Genomic DNA, 23,554 nt, shown 5'->3' with positions numbered 1-23,554 from the left:
AATAATAAAAAAAGATATATTACATATTATCCCCAAAACAGCTCCACGTGAGGCATTAAAAGGCGTATAGATCCATGTTTAAAAATAATAATAAATAAAGCATCCCCAACATTACACCGTTGCCTAACCCTGGTTGCTATTACTAGGATAATTTTGGACTTTAAAACTTTGCAGTTTAATTACAAAATAAATAAATAAATAAATAAATAAATAGAAATCCCCACTGACTGAATGTTTGACAAGTTCAATTAGTGACAGCTAAATGATTAGTAGTTAAATACTAATTGTTAAATCATTAGTTAAAAAAAAAAACTAAAAACAAACAAACAAACAAAAAAACGGTTCTACACCTTTAAAGAATTGCCATAGCTCTTTGCGTCAATTAAATTTGACGTCTTACGTAATAAATGACGTCATCACGCGATTTAGCTACGTTTGGCGACATTTTAGGGAGCCTTTGGCGACTTCCCATGAGAAATAGTTGGCAACACTGGTTAGGCAGAGTTCACTCAGTCACCATTCACTTTCACTGTATGGAAAAAAGATGCAGTGAATGTGCATGATGACTGAGGATAACATAAAAGGATAAAGAAACTCAAACAGGTTTGAAAGAAACAACGAGTGTGAGTAAAGGATGACAGAATTTTCATTTCGGAGGAACTATCCCTTAACATTTTTGATACATGTTCTTTAAAAAGCCACTTGTTGGGTTAAAAAGAAAGACAGAGAAAGAAAAGAGCTTGTTCGCTTCCAGTAGAAGCCTGCCTGTCATAACATCAATTAACACACCAATCTCACCGTTCTGAAAGGGAGGGGGTCGACGCTCGATATGAAGACCGACTCGTTTGACTAGAAGCAATACGATCAATAGGCGTTACAAAAACGGTTAGCAAGTAAAGAATGCGCTCTACGGACATAGTTTTACGCACGGAAGGAGACAGACACGCGCGAGATGTTGTCTGAAATGTGGCAGAATTCATCGGGCGAGTTGCATCCCCTTTAACGCCGCTTTAATTGACTTGTGTATCGGTGCGCTTCGTGTCGCCATCCTCCGCCAGTTCCGTAGTTCCGTTCTCGATCTCACCGGAGAATCACATCAGAACGCCGCCGGTGGGCGAGTCTGGGTGTGTTTGTCTGACCGTGCGCGCGTGCGTCTCAGGAAAGCACGCATGAAATCAGCGCGATGAAAAGGAGTTAAAATGCAGGAAAATCGATTATCGTCACATTTTGATCACTAGACACTTGTTTATTGCGCTTGGAGGAGGACTGAAGCATGAAGAAACATCACAGTCCCGCGAAGGTACCACTGGAAGACACTGTGCCAGACAACGAGGCGACTGTACAACAGCTCAACAAGCTGCTGTCCAACGGCAGCGGCTTCTACAGTCTGCCAGCACAACATTTCAACGAGGTGTTTCCCAGGATTTACATTGGCAATGCGTAAGTTAAATGATCTTACAGTTAGTCTTAAAATGTGAGAAATGCATGCATGCATCTGATGGCAGGAAAATACTGACTGACAGGTATGGGTTTCAGCAACACGACTCGTGATGTGGCACATGCAACAGACCCATTCAGAAAATCTGTAGCATATCAAGAAAACCTCTTTGTGTTGCAAATACAATAGCAAAGGAGACTTTTACGGTGTCCTGGGGCAAAACAAAAACCTGTGTATGGAGAGCACCACGTCTCCTCTCCGCATACGAGAACAATCATGAACCCACAGGAAAAAAATAAAAAAAATAAAAGATTTATAACGCTTGATTATTTGAGATAAAGCAAACCAGTTTGTTTGTTTGTTTGTGGCTAACATCAATGGGTAAAATTATATTTAGTTATATATTTTAAGTGACAATTTGTTGGAGTAATTGTTTTATGCTTTGAATTTTTAAATAATTATTTATTTTTTTTTAATTGAGGAAGGTTTTGTAAACAAACACAAACAGCTTATGGACACAGATGATCAATTTATGAATGGTCATTCCTCTGTGTCACTTGTTTCTTTAATAAATCAGCTCACATGGGGGCCTGGGTAGCTCAGCAGTATTGACGCTGACTACCTCCCCAGGGCGTGCTGAGTGGCTCCAGCTATGTCTCCTAAGCAACCAAATTGGCCTGGTTGCTAGGGAGGGTAGAGTCACATGGGGTAACCTCCTTGTGGTCGCTATAAAGTGGCTTGGTGGGGCACGTGGTGAGTTGTGCGTGGATGCCGCGGAAAATAGCGTGAAGCCTCCACACACTATGTCTCCGCAGTAACACACTAAGCAAGCCACGTGATAAAATGTGCAGACTGACGGTCTCAGATGCGGAGGCAACTGAGGTTCATCCTCCGCCACCCATATTGAGGCGAGTCAGTAGACCACCACGAGGACCTAGAGCGCATTGGGAATTGGGCATTCCAAATTGGGGAGAAAAGGGGTGAAAAATACCCCCAAAAATAAATAAATAAAATAAATAAATCAGCTCACATAAGCATTAGTGTGTTGGCTAACTATCCAATAAGCACATTATTTCTTTGTAACAATAAATCAATTTAAGCATAAAACCACAGTCTGCTGGTTGTGCCTGGTTTTGTCTGTGCTAATACAAGCAGCGGGAACTGACATACTGTATGGTCAGTTGAAGATATTAACAAAACATTCTCACTGAGCTGTTAATGTAGTGACAATTTATACTCACTTGAGAGTCCAGGTTTTAACTTATATTTTAATATAAATAAGTATATTGTTTGAGTAACATAATACTATTTATAGAAATACTGCAATTGCTCGTTTAGATACATAAAAGCATTGCAATATCCACATTGTGTTCAGCTTGCACTGATTTGTTGCTGGTTATTTAATACTATAGAGCAGATTAATAAAATTAATGCAGAAATAAGTGTATGCCAAGCTAGTAAGATTATTATTAAGTTAGTGTTATGATTGTAGGGCATACATTTAAATAATACTGTCTTTAGTTATAAAAAAGTCTTGTATAACAGACTTCGATGACTTCAAATTTTCTGTTAGTAATAATGCTTTCAACATTAGTAACACTGTTTCTGTTGAAAACTATTAATAATGATCAGTTCATCATAAATGTGTTTAGTTGAATTTGTTAATTGTGGAGTTGAGACCTCCAGAACTATTAGGACCATTTGATGTATGTAAGAGTACACTATGGGGTAATGGGGCATTCTCTTCATAGCACACCTCTCTTTGTAAGACTTGCATTAATAATGCATGTGAAGGGACTGCAGTGAACAGAGTGCAGGACAGGTGAATAAGATGTAAAGCAAACACTTTTTTTTCTCTCTCTCTCTCTCTCTCCCTTATTTTATACACACACATATTTGGGTTTATTTGGGTTGTGCAGGGTATTTTGCATAATTTTGTCTTGTACAATAGGTGAAATACTCCGTAAATTAGGCTATTAGACTCGTCATGTTATTTTTAGGTGTGTTGATAATCCACCCAAAAATGAATAGTCTGTCATCATTACTTATCCTCATGTTGTTCCAACGCCGTCTGACTTTGTCTTTCATGGAACACAAAAGGGAGATTTTAGGAAAATGTTAGCATCTTTTATATTATGTTAATTTTATGCATAATTTTCCATACAATGAAAGTCAGTGGTGACTGCGGCTGTCAGTCACAAACATTCTACCTAAACAGTTTGTGTTCTACGAAAGAAGTGAGTTCGGTTTGGAACATGAAGGTAAATAAATTATTCTATAATTTTCATTTTTGGATGAACTATCCCTTTAAATGAATAAGGTAGTGTTTGTTTATGTATTCTCCATTACCCATTTATACACTTATTTACTGTATAATCACAAGGATGGAGCTGACGAGTGGACGAGAGAGACATAAAAAAGTTTTTTAATAGGTAAAGATGAAAGAGTTCCAGGTGTTCCAGCAAAATAGAGACAATGCAACTACATGACAGAGCCCTCTGCTCAGCTCTCTTCTCTCTTGTTCTCTCTCTGTGGAATCATAGTCCTATTTTTGGGCACTATTTGGACACCTATGGCTCTTTGTATATCTGTCTGTCTGTCTGTCTGTCTGTCTGTCTGTCTGTATCTATCTATATCTGTCTGTCTGTCATTCTTTCCTATCTATGTATCTGTCTGTCTATATCTGTCTGTCTGTCTGTCATTCTTTCCTATCTATGTATCTGTCTGTCTGTCTCTGTCTGTCATTCTTTTCTATCTATCTGTCTGTCTGTCTGTCTATGTCTGTCATTCTTTCCTATCTATGTATCTGTCTGTCTGTCATTCTTTTCTATCTATCTATCTATCTATCTATCTATCTATGTCTGTCTGTCATTCTTTCCTATCTATGTATCTGTCTGTCTGTCTGTCATTCTTTCCTATGTGTCTGTCTGTCATTCTTTCCTATCTGTCTGTCTGTCTGTCATTCTTTCCTATCTGTCTGTCTGTCTGTCATTCTTTCCTATCTATCTATCTATCTATGTCTGTCTGTCTGTCTGTCATTCTTTCCTATCTATGTATCTGTCTGTCTGTCATTCTTTCCTATGTGTCTGTCTGTCATTCTTTCCTATCTATCTATCTCTGTCTGTCTGTCTGTCATTCTTTCCTATATGTCTGTCTGTCTGTCATTCTTTCCTATCTATCTATCTATCTATCTATCTATCTATCTATCTATCTATCTATGTCTGTCTGTCTGTCTGTCATTCTTTCCTATCTATGTATCTGTCTGTCATTCTTTCCTATGTGTCTGTCTGTCATTCTTTCCTATCTATCTATCTCTGTCTGTCTGTCAGTCATTCTTTCCTATCTGTCTGTCTGTCTGTCTGTCTGTCATTCCTATCTATCTGTCTGTCTGTCTGTCTGTATCTATCTATATCTGTCTGTCTGTCATTCCTATCTATCTGTCTGTCTGTCTCTGTCTGTCATTCTTTTCTATCTATCTAGCTATCTATCTATCTGTCTGTCTGTCTATATCTGTCTGTCTGTCATTCTTTCCTATCTATGTATCTGTCTGTCTGTCTCTGTCTGTCATTCTTTCCTGTCATTCATTCTTTCTTATCTGTCTGTCTGTCTGTCTATATCTGTCTGTCTGTCTGTCATTCTTTCCTATCCATGTATCTGTCTGTCTGTCTCTGTCTGTCATTCTTTCTATCTATCTATCTATCTATCTATCTATGTCTGTCTGTCATTCTTTCCTATCTATGTATCTGTCTGTCTGTCTGTATGTCTGTCATTCTTTCCTATGTGTCTGTCTGTCTGTCTGTCTGTCATTCTTTCCTATCTATCTATCTATCTATCTATCTATCTATCTGTCTATCTGTCTGTCTGTCATTCCTATCTATCTGTCTGTCTGTCTGTATCTATCTATGTCTGTCTGTCATTCTTTCCTATCTATATATGTCTGTCTATCTCTGTCATTCTTTTCTATCTATCTATCTATCTATCTATCTATCTATCTATCTATCTATCTATCTATCTATCTATCTGTCTGTCTATCTGTCTGTCTGTCATTCCTATCTATCTGTCTGTCTGTCTGTATCTATCTATGTCTGTCTGTCATTCTTTCCTAACTATGTATCTGTCTGTCTATCTCTGTCATTCTTTCTATCTATCTATCTATCTATCTATCTATCTATCTATCTATCTATCTATCTATCTATCTATATCTGTCTTTCTGTCAGTCATTCTTTCCTATCTATGTATCTGTCTGTCTGTCTCTGTCTGCAATTCTTTCCTATCTGTCTGTCTGTCTCTGTCTGTCTGTCTGTCTGTCTATCTATCTATCTGTCTGTCTATCTCATTCTTTTCTATCATCTATCTAATCTGTCTGTCTGTCGTCATTCTTTCCTATCTATCTATCTGTCTGTCTATGTCTGTCATTCTTTCCTATCTATCTATCTGTCTGTCAATGTCTGTCATTCTTTCCTATCTATCTATCTATCTATCTATCTATCTATCTATCTATCTATCTATCTATCTATCTATCTATCTATCTATCTGTCTATCTCTGTCATTCTTTCCTATCTATCTATCTATCTATCTATCTATCTATCTACCTATCTATCTATCTGTCTGTCTATCTCTGTCTGTCATTCTTTCCTATCTATCTATCTGTCTGTCTATCTGTCTGTCATTCTTTCCTATCTATCTATCTGTCTGTGTATCTCTGTCTGTCATTCTTTCCTATCTATCTATCTGTCTGTCTATCTCTCTCTGTCATTCTTGTCTATCTGTCTGTCTATCTATCTAATCTGTTTGTCTGTCATTCTTTCCTATCTATCTGTCTGTCATTCTTTCCTGTCTGTCTATCTATCTGTCTATCTATCTATCTACAGTTCTGCTCAAAAGTTTGCATACCCTGGCAGAAATTGTGAAATTTTGGCATTGATTTTGAAAATATGACTGATCATGCAAAAAAACTGTCTTTTATTTAAGGATAGTGATCATATGAAGCCATTTATTATCACATAGTTGTTTGGCTCCTTTTTAAATCATAATGATAACAGAAATCACCCAAATGGCCCTGATCAAAAGTTTACACACCCTTGAATGTTTGGCTTTGTTACAGACACACAAGGTGACACACACAGGTTTAAATGTCAATTAAAGGTTAATTTCCCACACCTGTGGCTTTTTAAATTGCAATTAGTGTCTGTGTATAAATAGTCAATGAGTTTGTTAGCTCTCACGTGGACGCACTGAGCAAGCTAGATACTGAGCAATGGGGAGCGGAAAAGAACTGTCAAAAGACCTGCGTAACAAGGTAATGGAACTTTATAAAGATGAAAAAGGATATAAAAAGATATCCAAAGCCTTGAAAATGCCAGTCAGTACTGTTCAATCACTTATTAAGAATTCGGGGATCTCTTGATACCAAGCCAAGGTCAGGTAGACCAAGAAAGATTTCAGCCACAACAGCCAGAAGAATTGTTCGGGATACAAAGAAAAACCCACAGGTAACCTCAGGAGAAATACAGGCTGCTCTGGAAAAAGACGGTGTGGTTGTTTCAAGGAGCACAATACGACGATACTTGAACCAAAATTAGCTGCATGGTCGAGTTGCCAGAAAGAAGCCTTTACTGCGCCAATGCCACAAAAAAGCCCGGTTACAATATGCCCGACAACACCTTGACACGCCTCACAGCTTCTGGCTCACTGTCATTTGGAGAGATGAGACCAAAATAGAGCTTTATGGTCACAACCATAAGCGCTGTGCCTATAGTGAAAAGAGTACCATCCCCACTATGAAGCATGATGGTGGCTCACTGATGTTTTGGGGGTGTGTGGGCTCTAAAGGCACGGGGAATCTTGTGAAAATTGATGGCAAGATGAATGCAGCATGTTATCATAAAATACTGGCAGCCAATTTGCATTCTTCTGCAAGAAAGCTGCGCATGGGACGCTCTTGGACATTCCAGCACGACAATGACCCTAAGCACAAGGCCAAGTTAACTCTCCAGTGGTTATAGCAGAAAAAGTGAAGGTTCTGGAGTGGCCATCACAGTCTCCTGACCTTAATATCATCCAGCCGCTCTGGGGAGATCTCAAACGTGCGGTTCATGCAAGACGACCAAAAACTTTGCATGACCTGGAGGCATTTTGCCAAGACGAATGGGCAGCTATACCACCTGCAAGAATTTGGGGCCTCATAGACAACTATTACAAAAGACTGCATGCTGTCATTGATGCTAAAGGGGGCAATACACAGTATTAAGAACTAAGGGTATGCAGACTTTTGAACAGGGGTCATTTCATTTTTTTCTTTGTTGTCATGTTTTGCTTTATGATTGTGCCATTCTGTTACACAATCAACAGTTGAATATGAATCCCATAAGAAATAAAAGAAATGTGTTTTGCCTGCTCACTCATGTTTTCTTTAAAAATGGTACATATATTACCATTTCTCCAAAGGTATGCAAACTTTTGAGCAAAACTGTATGTCTGTCTTTCATTCTTTTCTATCTATCTGTCTGTCTGTCTGTCATTCTTTCCTATCTGTCTGTCTATCTCTCTGTCTGTCATTCTTTCCTATCTATCTATGTCTGTCTGTCTGTCTGTCTTTGTCTGTCTGTCTGTCATTCTTTCCTATGTATCTGTCTGTCTGTGTCTGTCATTCTTTCCTATCTATGTATCTGTCTGTCTGTCTGTCTCTGTCTGTCATTCTTTCCTATCTATCTGTCTATCTGTCTGTGTCTGTCATTCTTTCCTATCTGTCTGTCTGTCTTTCTTTCCTAATCTCTATCTATCTATCTGTCTGTCTGTCTGTCTGTCTTTTATTCTTTTCTCTCTATATGTCTGTGTGTCTGTCTGTCATTCTTTCCTATCTGTCTGTCTGTCTGTATCTCTATCTGTCTGTCTGTCTGTCATTCTTTCCTATCTGTCTATATGCCTGTCTGTCTTTCTTTCCTATCTGTCTGTCTTTCTTTCCTAATCTATCTGTCTATCTGTCTGTCTGTCTGTCTTTTATTCTTTTCTCTCTGTCTGTCTGCTTGTCTGTCATTCTTTCCTATCTGTCTGTCTGTCTGTGTGTCTTTCTTTCCTATCTGTCTGTCTGCCTGTCTGTCTGCCTGTTAGTTTAATACGATTCTGATGCTCTTTTATGTCTTCGTCACAGTCACTCTTCGATCAAGAAATAAATCCACCCGGGTGGGAAGAAATACATGGACACAGAATGTCACAAGCAGTTCTTCGATTTATTAAAAGCAAGCATGGGGTTATATGGTTCTTGTCACACAAGGCTGTTTACATCCTTTACCTTGAACTTTCTCAAACCTCCATATATGGGGCTGTTTCCTCTCGCTTACAGAAGTACATTCTTGCCAAGTGCATTTTGTGATCAAGACAGTGCCGAAAACATACAAAGCAGATAAGCAAGCATCAAGGTCACATTGTTCCATCTGCGGCCTATTTCTCACATTGCCCACTTTTGTCTCAAAGAGACAAGTTCCTCAGATGGCTATTCAAAAATCAAATCTTGTTTACCTTACATTCTATCTTTTACTCGTTACCATCATATTCCTCCCAATGTGTCCCATAACCATCTCTATCAGCATCTTCAAGGTTTATCGGAGTGTAATTAGCATTAAAGCGTTATCAATGGTCCTATTGACCAATGCTAAAGCACATGGAATCGCACAACAAATCAGTAATGGCATAGCAAGTAAAATTACCCCTATAGGTATTAAAGCATTCAAAAACATTTTTACCCAACCATTTAACCATGTCAATAAGTCGTTGACATCATCTAGAGTTTCTCTCGCTGTCAAGACCGCTGCTATCTTCGTCATGTTTTTTAGGCCCGTTTCTATGGCATGTCCATCTTCATCGTTTTCTGGAATGAAAGTACAGCAAATCGTTCCCACGATAACATACACTGGCAGCTGTTAACTGGTCAAGGACCAGTCTATTTTGTAGCGCTGTTAATCTTAGGCCTTTTAGTTCTTGGCGTAGTGCATCAATCTTTGTTTTTGTCGAATTTAGGAATGATTTCAGTTCATATCTAATCATTTCAAATTCTTGCTGTCGTACTGCAACACCCACTTGTGGGAACAGTGGAATTTCTCTGTTCCTGTCCATAATCTGTTCTCTCGGTGTGTTATTGGGTCCATTTAGACTGTTTCTCCTTCTTCTGTTTGTTGTTTTCTCAATAGCTCGGACCACCATGTTGTAGTCACTTAATTCTACCATGGCACATCTGCCTGTCCATAATTCCGGCAGAGCAGTGTACAAATTATGACCACATTGCCAATATCGGTCTCCTATCACTCGTGTTCCTTGTTTAGTAGGTGTTATGGGGTTACATAGTTATACAACTCCTAGTAAGCACACCAGCTCCTGTTCTTTTACCGGTGTTACCTTTACCGCTGGTATAGATGCACTATGCGGCATATGCGTACATACATAAAAACTACCCTTCTTTCCCGTATTTTTGGCCATGAAGTTAGCTAGTTTCCACCATAAATTGGTAGCGTAGGTATGTGGTGCATCACCATCATCTATCCATGTGTCATTACCACTAGATATACGTGCTTCGACTACTGCCATAAGATAGAGCGACATAATAAAGAACTTCATTCTTTGTCCCTTCTAATTCACAAGTTCCTGGTTAGGCACTGGCGCTGCATGTTCATCTCCTCCAGTACTTTCACTGTTCGCTTTCGAAATAGTCAGGCTCTCCCCAGGTGCAGGCTTCACATGGCTTGCGTGTATCCACTGTGGTTACAGATCTGTCAGTACCCCTGTCCTGGTTACCGCCAGAACCATTGTTGTACCCAGATACTTGGGCTCACCAAGCTTCGTTGGTTTCAGACACTTAACTAGGACCTGGTAATTTGGAACAAATGGGTGAGTCGGCTTTTCTGTGGGCATAGGGAGAGAAAGAGAAACATCACCATTTATGCCATTCAATGTTTGAACAAGGGAATCCACATAATCAGCTACTACCACCTCCAAATCACCTGTGGACAAAGAGCATGTGCGGCCTTTGACCCAAGGTGTCGGGAAAGGCCTACCCATTAGTATTTCAAATGGAGACATTCTTGTTGTTGCTGCTGGAGTCATTCTTATCTCTGTTAATACTGCTGGTAGTAAATCTACCCATTTTCAGCCCGTTTCCAGGCATGCCTCAGTCAACCTATCTTTTATTGTTCTGTTTGTGCTTTCTACCACCCCTGCTGATTGTGGATGGTATGGTATGTTGAAATGCCAATTAATGATTAGCTCCTTAACTAGGAGTTTTGTCGCTTTTGAAGCAAACAGAGTTCCATTGTCACTTTCAATGACCGATGGAATTCCAAAACGTGGAATTATCTCTTTTGTCAAAAGTTTTACAACAGTTTGTGCATTTTCTTTGCTGCATGGGAAGGCTTCTGGCCATTTTGAAAATCGTTCTGTAATCACCAGGAGTATACCAGCATGTGTGTGAAATCAATTTGCAGATGTTGGAATGGGGCCTCCGGGTGAGGTAATGATTCGTGTGTTGTCGGTTGGTGCACACACTAGGCACGCATCTAGAATTAAAGAAACTGTTTTTCTCACCTTTGCAATGCATCACCTTTTCTTTTGAAATATGTGATATGCCATGGTAATGTCTACACAGCAGCACTATTGCTAATGTTGGTAGTGCTAATCGTTTTTGTTTGTCTTTTAGCAGTCCCCCATCATCTTATACCTCATTGTCTGCCCAGTGCTCAAGGTTGTGTGCTGTTGGATTAGGTTGCAAAATTTTTATGTCTAGATCACTAGTCAAAGTGGAATGCATCATTGGCACGATGTCTACTTCGGTATCCCCTTTACCTATGTGTGGGCTGTGATTTACCTCTTTTGCTGCCCACTTTGCTACTTCATCTGCAAGCCTGTTGCCTTTGCGTCTTCCGAGTCACCAGTGGTATGGCCTACCATTTTGACTACTGCTAATTTGGAAGGCAGTTGTGCTGCTTTAATCGAGGTTGTATAATTTCTTTCTTCCCATAATTTTGCAAAATTGTGCACAACCCCATATGCATATTTTTAATCTCTCTATATATTTATGCATTGGTCTTCTGCCAATTGACAGGCTCTCATTAGTGCTACTAGTTCGGCGGCTTGCGCTGATTTGTGTGGTAACAAGTATGCTTCTATAATTTGATTGGGTAGCTCTGTAATTGCATAACCACACCAGTACACATTGTCATTTGGTTTGTAGCATGAGCCATGTACATACCAGTGTCTCCTCTCTTGCAGAGCGGATGCAGAATCATCCTGTCTGCATGCAGTGGACACCTGTATTTTCTCCATACAATCATGCGAGTCAGCCTCAAAAGTGCCCTGAACCAAAAAATCATGCAAATGAATCCTTGGTCCATGGACCACAATTGTTGGTTTTAGAGTAAAATTAGCAGCAGATGTTAAAATGGCTTCATAACCAGACTGTCTTTGTGCAGTCATATGTTGTGTTGAAATATTGTGCATAATAGCACCTACCTGGTGAGTTGTGTGCACAGTCAGAGGATGTGAAAGCACAACTCGTTCTGCATCCTGTACCACTGCTCGCAGACAACCAGGGAGTCCCTTTGCAACGGAATCCAATGTTTTAGATAAATATGCCACTGGGCGATAAGAGCCCCCGTGCTCTTGGTCAAGGATTGCGGCAGCCGTCCCTGCAGCCTCGTGCATGTACAAATGGAAAGGCTTGCTGTAGTCTGGAAGACCCAGAGCTGGTGGCTTTCCAAGACAGAATTTCAGGTGTTTAAATGCCAAGTGATTTCATCATTGTTGTTCATTGTTGCTTCTCGCAGAGTCTTGTCATATATCAAACAGTTTGGTACCCATGACCTGCAGTAGTTGACCAACCCCAGGAAACTCTGCATTTGTTTCTTTGTTTGTGGATGGCCAAAGTTTGAAATTGTCTTGATTCGATCTGCAGACATCCGTACAGTCCCCTTTGTCAGCACAAGTCCGAGATATTCAACCTTTTGTTTAACCCATTGTAGCTTCTCGCTTGATGCCTTGAATCCATCCTGAGCTAAAATTTTACAGACAATAACTGATGCTTGTCTGCAAGCCTCTGATGTTTCAGCAGTAACCAGGATCTCATCGGCATACTGCAACAGGCATGTGTCAGGTGGCAGTTTCACATCCTGTAATGTACAGTGCACAACAGCTGAGAAGACGGCTGGTGAATTTCTGTACCCTTGTGGCAGTCTTGTCCATGTATATTGTTGGCCCCCGTAGGTGAATGCGAACAATGACTGGGTCACAGGCGAAACAGGTACACTGAAAAAGGCAGAACATAAATAAATTACATTAAAATGACCATGTGTTGATGATATTGAATTAATAATTGTTTGTACATCTGGTACTACTGGAGAAAGTGGTTGAATTAAATTACTAACTTTTCTCAAATCTTGTGTCATTCTCCAGGTCCCGTTAGCCTTTCTCACAGGATTAATTGGAGTGTTGTATGGAGAGTGCGTTGGTATTAAAATACCTTGTTCAATCAATTGTTCTAAGATTGGCCTAATACCTTGCTCCTTTTTGATCAATAGATGATACTGCTTACAGTGTACTGGAGTGGTTACAGCTAATTTAGCTGTATATGGTTTCACATCAATTAGGCCAGCTTCATCTTTGTGCTGAGCTCATAATCTTGGGTTTATCATCGCTTGATCAGCCTCAACCAGTTGCGTTTGGCTCACTTCCTCCCCCACACTCCCTGTTGGCACAGTAACTGAATACACAGTAGGAAACATGAGTTGCAGAGAAGCATTGTCAAAAACAATTTGTGCACCAATTTTATGCATTAGATCTCGACCCAGTAAACAGAATGGAGAATCTGGTATGATTACAAAAGCATGCATTTTGAACAAATCTGGGATGTCTTTGGAAGTTACTGGCAAATTCGGAGTCATTTCACGTTTCACAGGGATGCCGTTTATCCCAACAGAGTTTATTGTTCTCCCTATTATAGAGCCTCATAGCACTGACCAGTCAATGAGGAATATGAAGCTCCTTTATCAACCAGAAAAACATATGGTTTATGATCAACATTCAATTCAATGAAAGGTAAAGCATTAGAATTATTTGGAAATTTGATCGAAATCATAGAACATGTTGAGGGCTCTGCACTCTGTGGGCACCCCTAGCGTGGGGTCCATTCGGTCAGGTATTGCGGGTTATTCTGTTGTCTGGGTTGTCTATTATCACTGGGCTGCTCCATTCGTTGGGGTTGTCCCTGTTCCTCGTCGTATTTTTTCTTTCGACAGACAGCTGCCCAATGGCCCAGTTTGCCACAATATCGACAGTTTGCCTTTTTGTACTAACCACCCTGACCCTTATTCTGCCACCGCCCTTGTGGATGGCTTTGACGCATATTACCCTGGTTGCGTTGGTCATATTGCATGAATGCCTGTTTTTTGCTCGGTTCAAAAGCTCCAGCGATTGATAGTTCTCTTATCTTTTGACCTAATTCGTCCAGTTGAATGGTTAATATGTTTGGTGTGGTCATTCAAAGCAATTGTGCTGTTTCACTCTTCATGTTATTCAAGAATGTATTAACAAACAATTGTTTGTTTCTATCATCCAAATCAAGACTAGATTCTTCTGACCATGCTTTCTTAAAGCGATTAAATTTTTTTTACCATTCTTCTCTTGTTTTGTGTTTGCAGCATATGATAGGTGTTATTTGCGGTCTGGTAATTTGGTCAGAAAGTTAGATTTCTGAACATACGTTCGGTCATCAGTGGGTTAGCCCATTTAAAGTCAACTGTTCATTTTAGCATGTTTAAAGTCAACTGCTCACCGTCTTCCCCTTTGTCTTTTGATCTTAATTTCATGGGTTTGTCTTCATCTACTTCCATTTTTACTTCCGGTAGATTGTACATGCTAGCCAATTCCGGTACTTCGTCAATTAATTCTTTTTCGGTCACCTCACTTGGTAGAGTTTACATCAAAATTAATCTGTAATGTTTTCCTGTCAATTGACTATAACTAGAACTGACCGATATGGGATTTTTGAGACGATATCGATTTTAGAGAGGGAAAATTCACAGATTACCGATATGGTCGCCGATATAGTTAATTTTTGAGATAGAATGAAAACAGCCCTTTTCTATGTGGTTTTTCACTGATTTTGCACTGATATGACTATGCAAAGGTACTCAGAAGGCTGCTTTCTTAAACAAATATTTTTATCAAAGAATATTTGACATTATTATTATACATTGTCAACAAATTCTAGAAGTGAACACTGAGAAAATAAAGAATAAATAAAAATACAATAAATAGCTTAATAAACATCAGTACTGTATGTTTAGTATCAGTCAATGGCTGACCATTAAAATAAAGAATAAATAAAAATATCAGTATTGTATATTTAGTATCAGTCAATTGCTGACTATATTAATACTGCCAAGTCAAGATAAACAGCGGCAGGGGTGTTACACCGTATTCTGCTATGCAAGTTCAGGGGAAACTTTCAATGGTGGAAAACCAGACTTTTAAATATTACATTTTGTAAATGCAATGACTGGAATTGTTCAGTTGAAGGGGCTACCAAAGTGTGAATCCTGAACAAAACAGTTTATTGAATACATGTTTACTCATTAGCTTCCACTCAGCTGACAACAATGAAAGTAGCTATGTGATTAGCTAGTTAGCTATAAGCTCATTGTCACAGAGAGTAAAAGACGGACGTTGTTTATTTTACTTTCCAGCATTGTGTCTCACCAACTAGGTAACAGCGTAGCATGAAATCAACACTCAGTAGACACAATCCACTACCGCACTGTTGTCTGCTGAGCTGCAAAAAGGTGCTCTGATGTTTACCTTTCAATCTGCTACATTACTGACTGCACTGACAAACTATAGCTGGCTAACAGCAAACAGACATGAGTGACATGGTTGTCAGGGACAGGGTTAATGTTTTATTAGTAATATTGAAAAGGGAAAATGATGGGGTCATTGTTTATTAACTTTCCAGTATGTATTTCACAAACTAGTTAGCAACTTACCGACACACAGCTCAACTCTGCCCTGTCTGCAGAGCCACCCGTCAGCTCAGCTCTGTAAACAATGGAGTCGGAGCGTGCTCTGCTGGACAAACTACATTATGACACCAGTTCTAAAATATTGTTTTCTGCATTATATGTTCTGAAAAAAGTTTTCATATCGGCGCATATCGGTAAAATATATACGGCGATACCGATATATCGGTGAAAAGATAATATCGGCCGGTCTGGTAGTTCTTTACAAATCGTCAACACTTCGGACATTTTTTGTGGTTTTATTTTATATCCGTCATTTATGGCAACGAAAGGAAAACTTTGTGTGGTTTCTGTCGATTGTGGCTGTTCTTTTCTGTCTGTTGTAAAGACGGGTAGAGTCTTTTGATAGTTTTGTCTGATGGAATCACTTGTGCTGCCATTGCACTGTGATATTCATGCGATTTAATGACAAGGACTGCGCTGACAGCAACGGTTGATGTGGCTTCAGTTGCTGCCTCATATGTCCCTGTTTTCTAACCTGTTTATATTTTTTGTTCCCGTATTCTGGACCTTTGTCCCAATATGGCTTAATTTGTTTCCACACTTCATATGATTTCTTCATATATTTATAATCCCATTCAGGGTCGCCCCATCCTTTGTTCACCATTGAATTGGCAGCCTCTAAATCTCCCTTTTTGAATGACCGCTCTCGGGGGAATGGGTCTAATTGTGTTTTTCTCTCTGACCATCCAGCCAGATTACTGACAAACGGTTCGGTTTTGAAACCTTTGTTATTTCTAAACATCCAATGTACAGGCATTTCATCTTGTATTGGTCTACTTATTGTCTGTCTCATTTTGTTCACACAACAAAGATGTCTCTTGTTCACATGAAATGCAATATGGACAATTATTACTATGACCAAAAAGTCTGCAAATTTTTTTTATTTGTTTACTATAGTTCTGGTTTTCGGTATGAATCATTTTCTGATTTCAGCATGTTCATTCCTTTCACGAAGAGTGAATGTGGCAACAAAACTAACTGACTGTTAGTGGAATCCACGCACTTCATCCACAGGACTGGCCCTTTTAACAGTCTTCAACAACAAAGATCCTCACTTCTCATGAGATCTGACCGCGGTTTTTGTGAATTTATCATTCTACGACTAGTGACACATACCGCATTTGTGTCACAGATGGATCCTGACCATCGTAGAGATACAAGGAGTTTTTTTTTTATCGTTTTATAACAATATTTAAAAGATATCTCACAGACAGGCAGATCAATTATAAAAAAGATCTTTCCTGTCCAGAGATATCCCACTTCTGACACCAAGACTGTTAGTTTAATATGATTCTGATGCTCTTTTATGTCTTCCTCACATTCACTCTTCGATCAAGAAATAAATCCACCCGGATGGGAAGAAATACATGGACACAGAATGTCACAAGCAGTTCTTCGATTTATTAAAAGCAAGCATGGGGTTATATGGTTCTTGTCACACATGGCTGGTTACATCCTTTACCTTGAACTTTCTCAATCCTCCATATATGGGGTTGTTTCCTCTCACTTACAGAAGTACATTCTTGCCAAGTGCATTTTGTGATCAAGACAGTTAAGCAAGCATCAAGGTCACATTGATCCATCTGAGGCCTATTTCTCACTCTATCTATCTGTCTATCTGTCTGTCTGTCTGTCCTATCTGTCTGTCTGTCATTCTTTCCTATCTGTCTGTCTGTCTGTCATTCTTTCCTATCTGTTTGTCTGTCTGTCTGCCTGCCTGCCTGTTTGTCTCTGTCATATCTGTAAATTCAGACCTTTTAAATGTCTTTTGTTCCCAAATATCTGTCTGTCTGTCTGTCTGTATTTCTCTCTGTATTTTTGGGTACAGTTCTTTACAAAATTGGTTTGTCTGGTCCAGGGAAATCTCATGTGCTCTGGTTCTGCTCCCCAGGTTTGTGGCCCAGAATGTGATGCGTCTACAGCGGCTGGGTGTGACACACATACTAAATGTTGCTGAAGGAAACTCATTCATGCACGTGAACACCAACACAGAGTTCTATGCAGGAACTGGGATTACGTACCATGGCATAAAGGCCAATGACACTGAGCAGTTCAACATCAGTGCCTTCTTTGAGGAAGCAGGAGACTTCATCGATAAAGCTCTGGCACATGGAAAAGGTCAGCTGCTCTCCCTCACACTCTTTTTAATTATGGCTTTATTTCATCTTATCAAACACCCACTTTAGACCTAAATATAGCATGCAATATTCAGAATTTCCAGTTCACTGAAAAGATTAAACAAGAAGCTTCTTCCAGAATATTACAGAAAGCTTGTTCATTCCATGTGAAACAACAAAGCATCTTCATAATTCATTAAGTATTAAGCCAACACAGTGACTTTGAGTCCGGATAAAAACTATGCTAAGACATTGCAGTCTGCATGTTCATAGCTTGACCTTTATCTAATAAGCCAAGCTTCATATTTTTACAGAAACCCTTTTCACATATGCTCGCATTCTTACATTTGTCACAGTGTTTTCTTAATGCTGAGCTTACAAAAACAACAAACAAATGTCAGTACATAAAAAAATGAAAGGAAAGAATAAAATTGATTTATGGGACTCTTTTGTGTATCCAATGTCTTGCATTACATACCATGGTCAGTTATATACCCAGGATAATAATGTGAAACTGGCAGTCCTACATTTTACACAATTTTATTCCTAGATATCTTGTCTTGCACACCAGTCTTGCTTTTAATTGGTGCATTTAAACTATCTTTTATGGCATGGATTTTATGCCATCTCTAACACAGAGGAGCAACTATAAAGCATCTTAATTGCAAGTCATCTGGGCAGCAGGAGCCCAGTAAGCAGTAAATCAGATGCCAAGCCTGGGTTGAGGGAGGACACTAATCTTTTCACTGAGAGCTTAAGCTGAAAAAACCTCTAGAATATATGCTGCCACTTTGCAGCCCATTGGAGCTCAGCTGTGACATTTGCAACAGTCGTGCTTACTGCGGGCTGGATGTCATCAGGCGAATTTGCAAGCAGAATCACAGTGAGCAGAGGGATTGATGATGGGCTGAGAGTTCCCGCTGCCTCTGAGTCACACTGAATCTGTTTTAAAGATAGGCTCTGCATTGATCCACTGGCAGCAGTGTTTTGGGAATCATTGAAGGTTACCTCCTTGACACATAAACAGCACACACTCATGGGAGAGAGGAAGCAAGTGAAGCTATGGGTGGAGGAGGGATTAGGTTTCAGATGCTGTGCAGCATCTGCCAAATAATCACAGCCAAGGTTGGCAAGGTGAACTCCTCCAGGAGACTGTAAAGGTCAATAATGAATGTGTACATGTACATCTGCATGTTTCCTGGAGGGCTGGTCAGTTATGAAAGGGTTTGGGGTAGGGATGAGTGTCAGTGGTCATTGTTGGATTAAGCGTCCAACAACTGACTCGATTAAAGGAATATTCCAGGTTCAATACAAGTTAAGCTCAATTGATAGCGGCATAATGTTGATTACCACAAAAATAAATTTTGACTCATCTGTTCTTTTCTTACAGAAAAGCAGAAATTGAGGTCACAGTGAGGCATTAACAATGGAAGTGAATGGGGCCAATTTTTGATGGGTTTAAAGGCAGAAATATGAAACTTAAAAACACTTACATTAATTCTTCTGTTAAAACTTATGTATTATTTGAGCTGTAAAGTTGTTTAAATTGTAATTTTTACAGTCATTTTAGGGTTTTGGGGTTTGTTGACATTATATCATCATGGCAACAAAGTTGTAAAATTGGCTTTAACTTTACACAGAAAAGGTTAGTAAGTGACTTTATCACCCTAAGTCATGTTTACACACATACTGGTTATGCCTTGTGGCAATACTTTTAAAAAAGTGAGTATTAACATTAAAAATTTGGCCCCCATTCACTTCCATTGTAAGTGCCTCACTGTAACCCATATTTTATTTTTTAAGAAAAGGAGGGGCAAGTCAAAATACATTTTTTAGTAATCAACAGCATGCCACAAATGCTGTCGATTGAGCATAACTTGTATTGAACCCAGAATATTGCTTTAATTAGGTCAACATTTAGATTTTTTTCTACTTTCATGTTTTCTTTGATATTTTTTTATGCCGTTTCTTTATTTAACATGCTAATAGCATGCTGTGCTTCAGCTGTTAAACAGTTTGCAAGGTAAACCCTTTTGGAAAAGTTGCGTCTTTAAATTCATCCCCTTTAAAGCTCCACCACTACAGTCAAAATCATTCCAACGTGCCAGTTGCATCACATCTCCTTCTGTTTTTAATGTTCCATCATGAGCGTTGCATTTTTGAGACACTGTAATACATTCAACATAGTCCAACTTTTAAAAAATGCATCTCAAGAACCCCTGTGTTTTGTTCCATTCTGTTGCACTACGTATAGTTGTTTTTGAAAAAAAATTTGCATTACGTAAATGCCCTCCACCAACCCCCAAGGAATACGTCCGATCAGCATTATGTTAAAGGAATGTTCCAGGTTCAGTACAAGTTAAGCTCAATCGACAGCATCTGTGGCATAATGTTGATTAACAGAATTTATTTTGACCCATTCCTCTTTTTCTTAAAAAAAAAAAAAGCTAAAATCTGGGTTACAGTGAGGCACTTGCAGTATAAAGGAAGTGGATGTTTTTTTTAACATTAAAATACTCACTGTTTCAAAAGTTACTCCACAAGACATAAAGGATAGACGTGTAAACATGATTTTAGTGTGATAAAATAACTTAAACCTTTTCTGTTTAAAGTTATTGCCAATTTTACAACTTCATTACCATGATGATGTGATATCAACAAACCCTAAAATGACTATTAACCCTAACGACAATTTAACCAACTTTATAGCTCAAATAGCACAAGTTTTAACAGAAGAATTAATGCTTTTATAAAATTAAAAGCTTCACATTTCTGTTTAAACCCTCCAAAAATTGTCCACATTCACTTCCATTGTAAGTGCCTCACTGTAACCTCGATTTTAGTTTTTTAAAGAAAAGGAGGAATGAGTCAAAATTAATTTTTTTGGTAAACAATATTATGCCACAAATGCTGTCGATTGAGCTTAACTTGTACTGAACCTGGAACATTCCTTTAAGATAAAACCAGCCTAATTATACAGGCATTCCGTAAGACCATTTAGTCGACTAGTTGTTTGAATAACCGAACAATGACAATTTGAAAAATATGTATATTTGCATGTCCATATTTGTGATAAGGTAGTTAGGCTAGTTGTCATTTAACATCAATGTCAATAACATTTGGCTCAGTGAGGGTAGTGGTGGCTCAGTGGTTAAGGCTCTGGGTTACTGATCAGAAGGTCGGGGGTTCATGCCACTGTTGGGCCCTTGAGCAAGGCCCTTGACCCTATCTGCTCCAGGGGTGCCATAATGTGGCTGACCCTGCAATCTGACACCAGCTTAGCTGGGATTTGTGAAAAAAAAAAAAAAAAAAAAGAATTTCACTGTATATGTGCAAATGTATAATGTATGATAAATAAATAAAATTATTAATAAAATTATTAATTTGTATACTCAAAGCTCGTCTTGATAATTCTGGACAAGAGAGACCCCAACACTTGCACCATGCTCACCCATGAAGCTCATTGTCTCAAACAACTTTTTTAACCTTTCTTTCTTATTTCTATTTTAGGAAAGATTTATGTTCACTGCCGTGAGGGCTACAGCCGTTCGCCCACAATTGTCATAGCTTACCTCATGCTGCGTCACAATATGGACGTACGAGTTGCCACAGCTACAGTAAGGCACAAGAGAGAGATTGGCCCCAATGATGGATTCCTGTGTCAGCTATGCCAACTCAATGAAAAGCTGGCCAAGGAGGGCAAGTTGAAGACCAAATGATAGAATGCCTCCATGCGCTCTACCCCTCCAAAGAGAGAATTGTTTCTGTAGATACACACACAAATGCAGGTGCACATGGTCAAAACGAGTGTGCACATGCAATATTTCCCCAAGAGACTGTCCTAGTGTAATAAATATATGTGCATAAAGGTATGATCAAATGAGCATATGCATGGAGGTATACATTGTATTCTAACACACAAACACACCCAAAGTGTTGTCAGTGTCCTAAATAATTACTCCTGCATCCAGCTGGCTGGTAAAGGGAAATCTACTGGCATATCTGAATAATTAATGTTCCCATGATAATTATTGACAATTTCTCACTAGGTACACCTTGTAGCTTAAAGCATTCCAATAGCCAACTGTTTGTATATTTTACAGATTCTACTTTTGGAGCATAACAGCCCAACAGTCATCTATAAAGATTGTAGAGTAGAGCACAATAATTCAGTGGGCTTGTATTGCCAGAAATATTACAAATGTTGATCCCATTCCTATTTGTATGTGGAGGGATATGATATTTAGGTAAAGCATGGAAATGTACCTTTTACAACCCATTTTAAGAAACCTATAGCCAGATTTTGATGGCTTTACAGCATTTTAAATCAGGACTAAACAGAACTTGTTTGACAGTAAATGCAAACAACCCATTCACTCACTAAAAAAGGAAGAAGAGGTAAATTAACATTCCATGTTGTACCGATACAATCAACAAGATATATCTTTGCAACTAGCCATCCACATGTTGTAGCTCTGATTCAACAGACTCTACAAACAGGTTCAACCCGGTTATATGCATCAGCCATAAAGCATCAGCCCTATTAGATCTCTTTTCTCTTGAATCATATGGTCTTGCCACTGTCTCTCACTGCCAGTCTCATGCCACACATCAGTGTATTACTGCATGATAATAAAGCACACAAAGTAAAAGAAGAAAAAGAAAGTGCTAAAAAAATGCACACTGTTTCTCCTAATTATATGTAGGGGAAGTGACCCAATTAAGCCCACCCAAATCTAAGTTTTACATGTTTTCTAATAGAAATATTAACAGCCTTCCAATAAAGTGAGTTTTAAATCAAAGATTAATCTCTCATTTAAACACTCATGTTATGCTCTGTCATAAACTGGCAAATTAATTTACTTTATTTAATTGCAAATGTGAAAAGTCTGGAGTGGGCTTAAAAGGAACATGTGTACCATTTAAGCCTACATATGTTCTTAATAAGCCCACTATGCTTTTAAAAATTTAAATGCTTCACATTTTACTAAATAAATACCTCAATGTTGATTTATTTTTTTTAGATTTAGAACTCAAACATCATAACCAGTTAATGAAATACTTAATTTCTGAATCTGACAGTGCTTATTTTTTTATTTTTCTCTGCCTGTTCATTTTCTCCCTGCAATGAAAATAGATTCAATATGTAGAGTTGACAAGGATTTTAGTTTAATATGAGGTTCAATGGGTTATTTGCTCAGTGGGCTTATTAGGAACAATAGGGGTCAAGGTAAACATAATTTTCTTTTTTTCATGAATAAAAAAACACTATATTTTACAATGTAGAGCATGTTTGATGTTTAAACAAATAATATAATTATTCTTCTTTTAAGCTTTGAGCAAACAGGCTTTTCAAAGGCACTGTTCCTTATAAGCTCACTTGAAAAGAAAGTTATAATTCTGGTTTATTATTACAGACAGAGCACTAAATCTTGTTTGAGCTCAAGAAGCTTCTTAAATATTTTAATATAATGTGGTTATCAGCAGTTTTTATTCTTTTTTTATGTTTTATTTTTATTTTACTGCATCTATGTTTGTGAGCATCACTGAGGCAGTGTCCTGCACTAGCTCCAGATACTCATCAAATCCATCTTTTCAAATACAAAGTATTACTGTTAAATACAAAGAAAATAAATAATATCAAGTATCAATTGATTTATTAATCTCTTAATTTTACATATTTTGTCATTCCTTGCCCGGTTTGTTCATCTGACTCCAGATTTTTTTTGAAAGTTTTGAAACAACTTCCAAAATGGCCACCGAACACTGGTAGCACATGTTCCTAAATAACTCAAGAACGAAACATTTGATTGGCTCCAAATAAAAAAGTGAAATGATACCAATAAATGTGTGCATTTTCTCTGCAACAACAATTTTTTCTTTTGCTTTCTGTCTTGTTTATATTTCAAAATAAAACAGTAAGTGGGCTTATATGGTAT

At 38.5% G+C, this 23,554-nt stretch overlaps 1 protein-coding gene and 1 long non-coding RNA gene across 2 annotated transcripts; one reads left to right on the top strand and one right to left on the bottom strand.

The window, feature by feature from the left end:
- Positions 1 to 665: 665 nt before the first annotated feature.
- On the top strand, positions 666 to 23,554 carry LOC127427010 (dual specificity protein phosphatase 3-like). The gene is made up of 3 exons (XM_051674288.1): positions 666 to 1,440; positions 17,390 to 17,616; positions 21,126 to 23,554. The coding sequence occupies exons 1-3, from the start codon at positions 1,274 to 1,276 to the stop codon at positions 21,332 to 21,334; spliced, it is 603 nt and encodes a 200-aa protein (XP_051530248.1). The 5' UTR covers positions 666 to 1,273; the 3' UTR covers positions 21,335 to 23,554.
- On the bottom strand, positions 9,573 to 12,190 carry LOC127427013 (uncharacterized). The gene is made up of 3 exons (XR_007894890.1): positions 11,936 to 12,190; positions 11,676 to 11,779; positions 9,573 to 10,332 (listed from the first exon to the last, which is right to left on the bottom strand). It is a non-coding gene; the product is annotated as an uncharacterized LOC127427013 (long non-coding RNA).

The sequence above is a fragment of the Myxocyprinus asiaticus genome, chromosome 36 (assembly GCF_019703515.2).
Source record: "Myxocyprinus asiaticus isolate MX2 ecotype Aquarium Trade chromosome 36, UBuf_Myxa_2, whole genome shotgun sequence".
NCBI lineage: Eukaryota > Metazoa > Chordata > Actinopteri > Cypriniformes > Catostomidae > Myxocyprinus > Myxocyprinus asiaticus.
The sequence above is the reverse complement of the archived record's forward strand: the minus strand, read 5'-3'. Positions and strand labels throughout refer to the sequence as shown.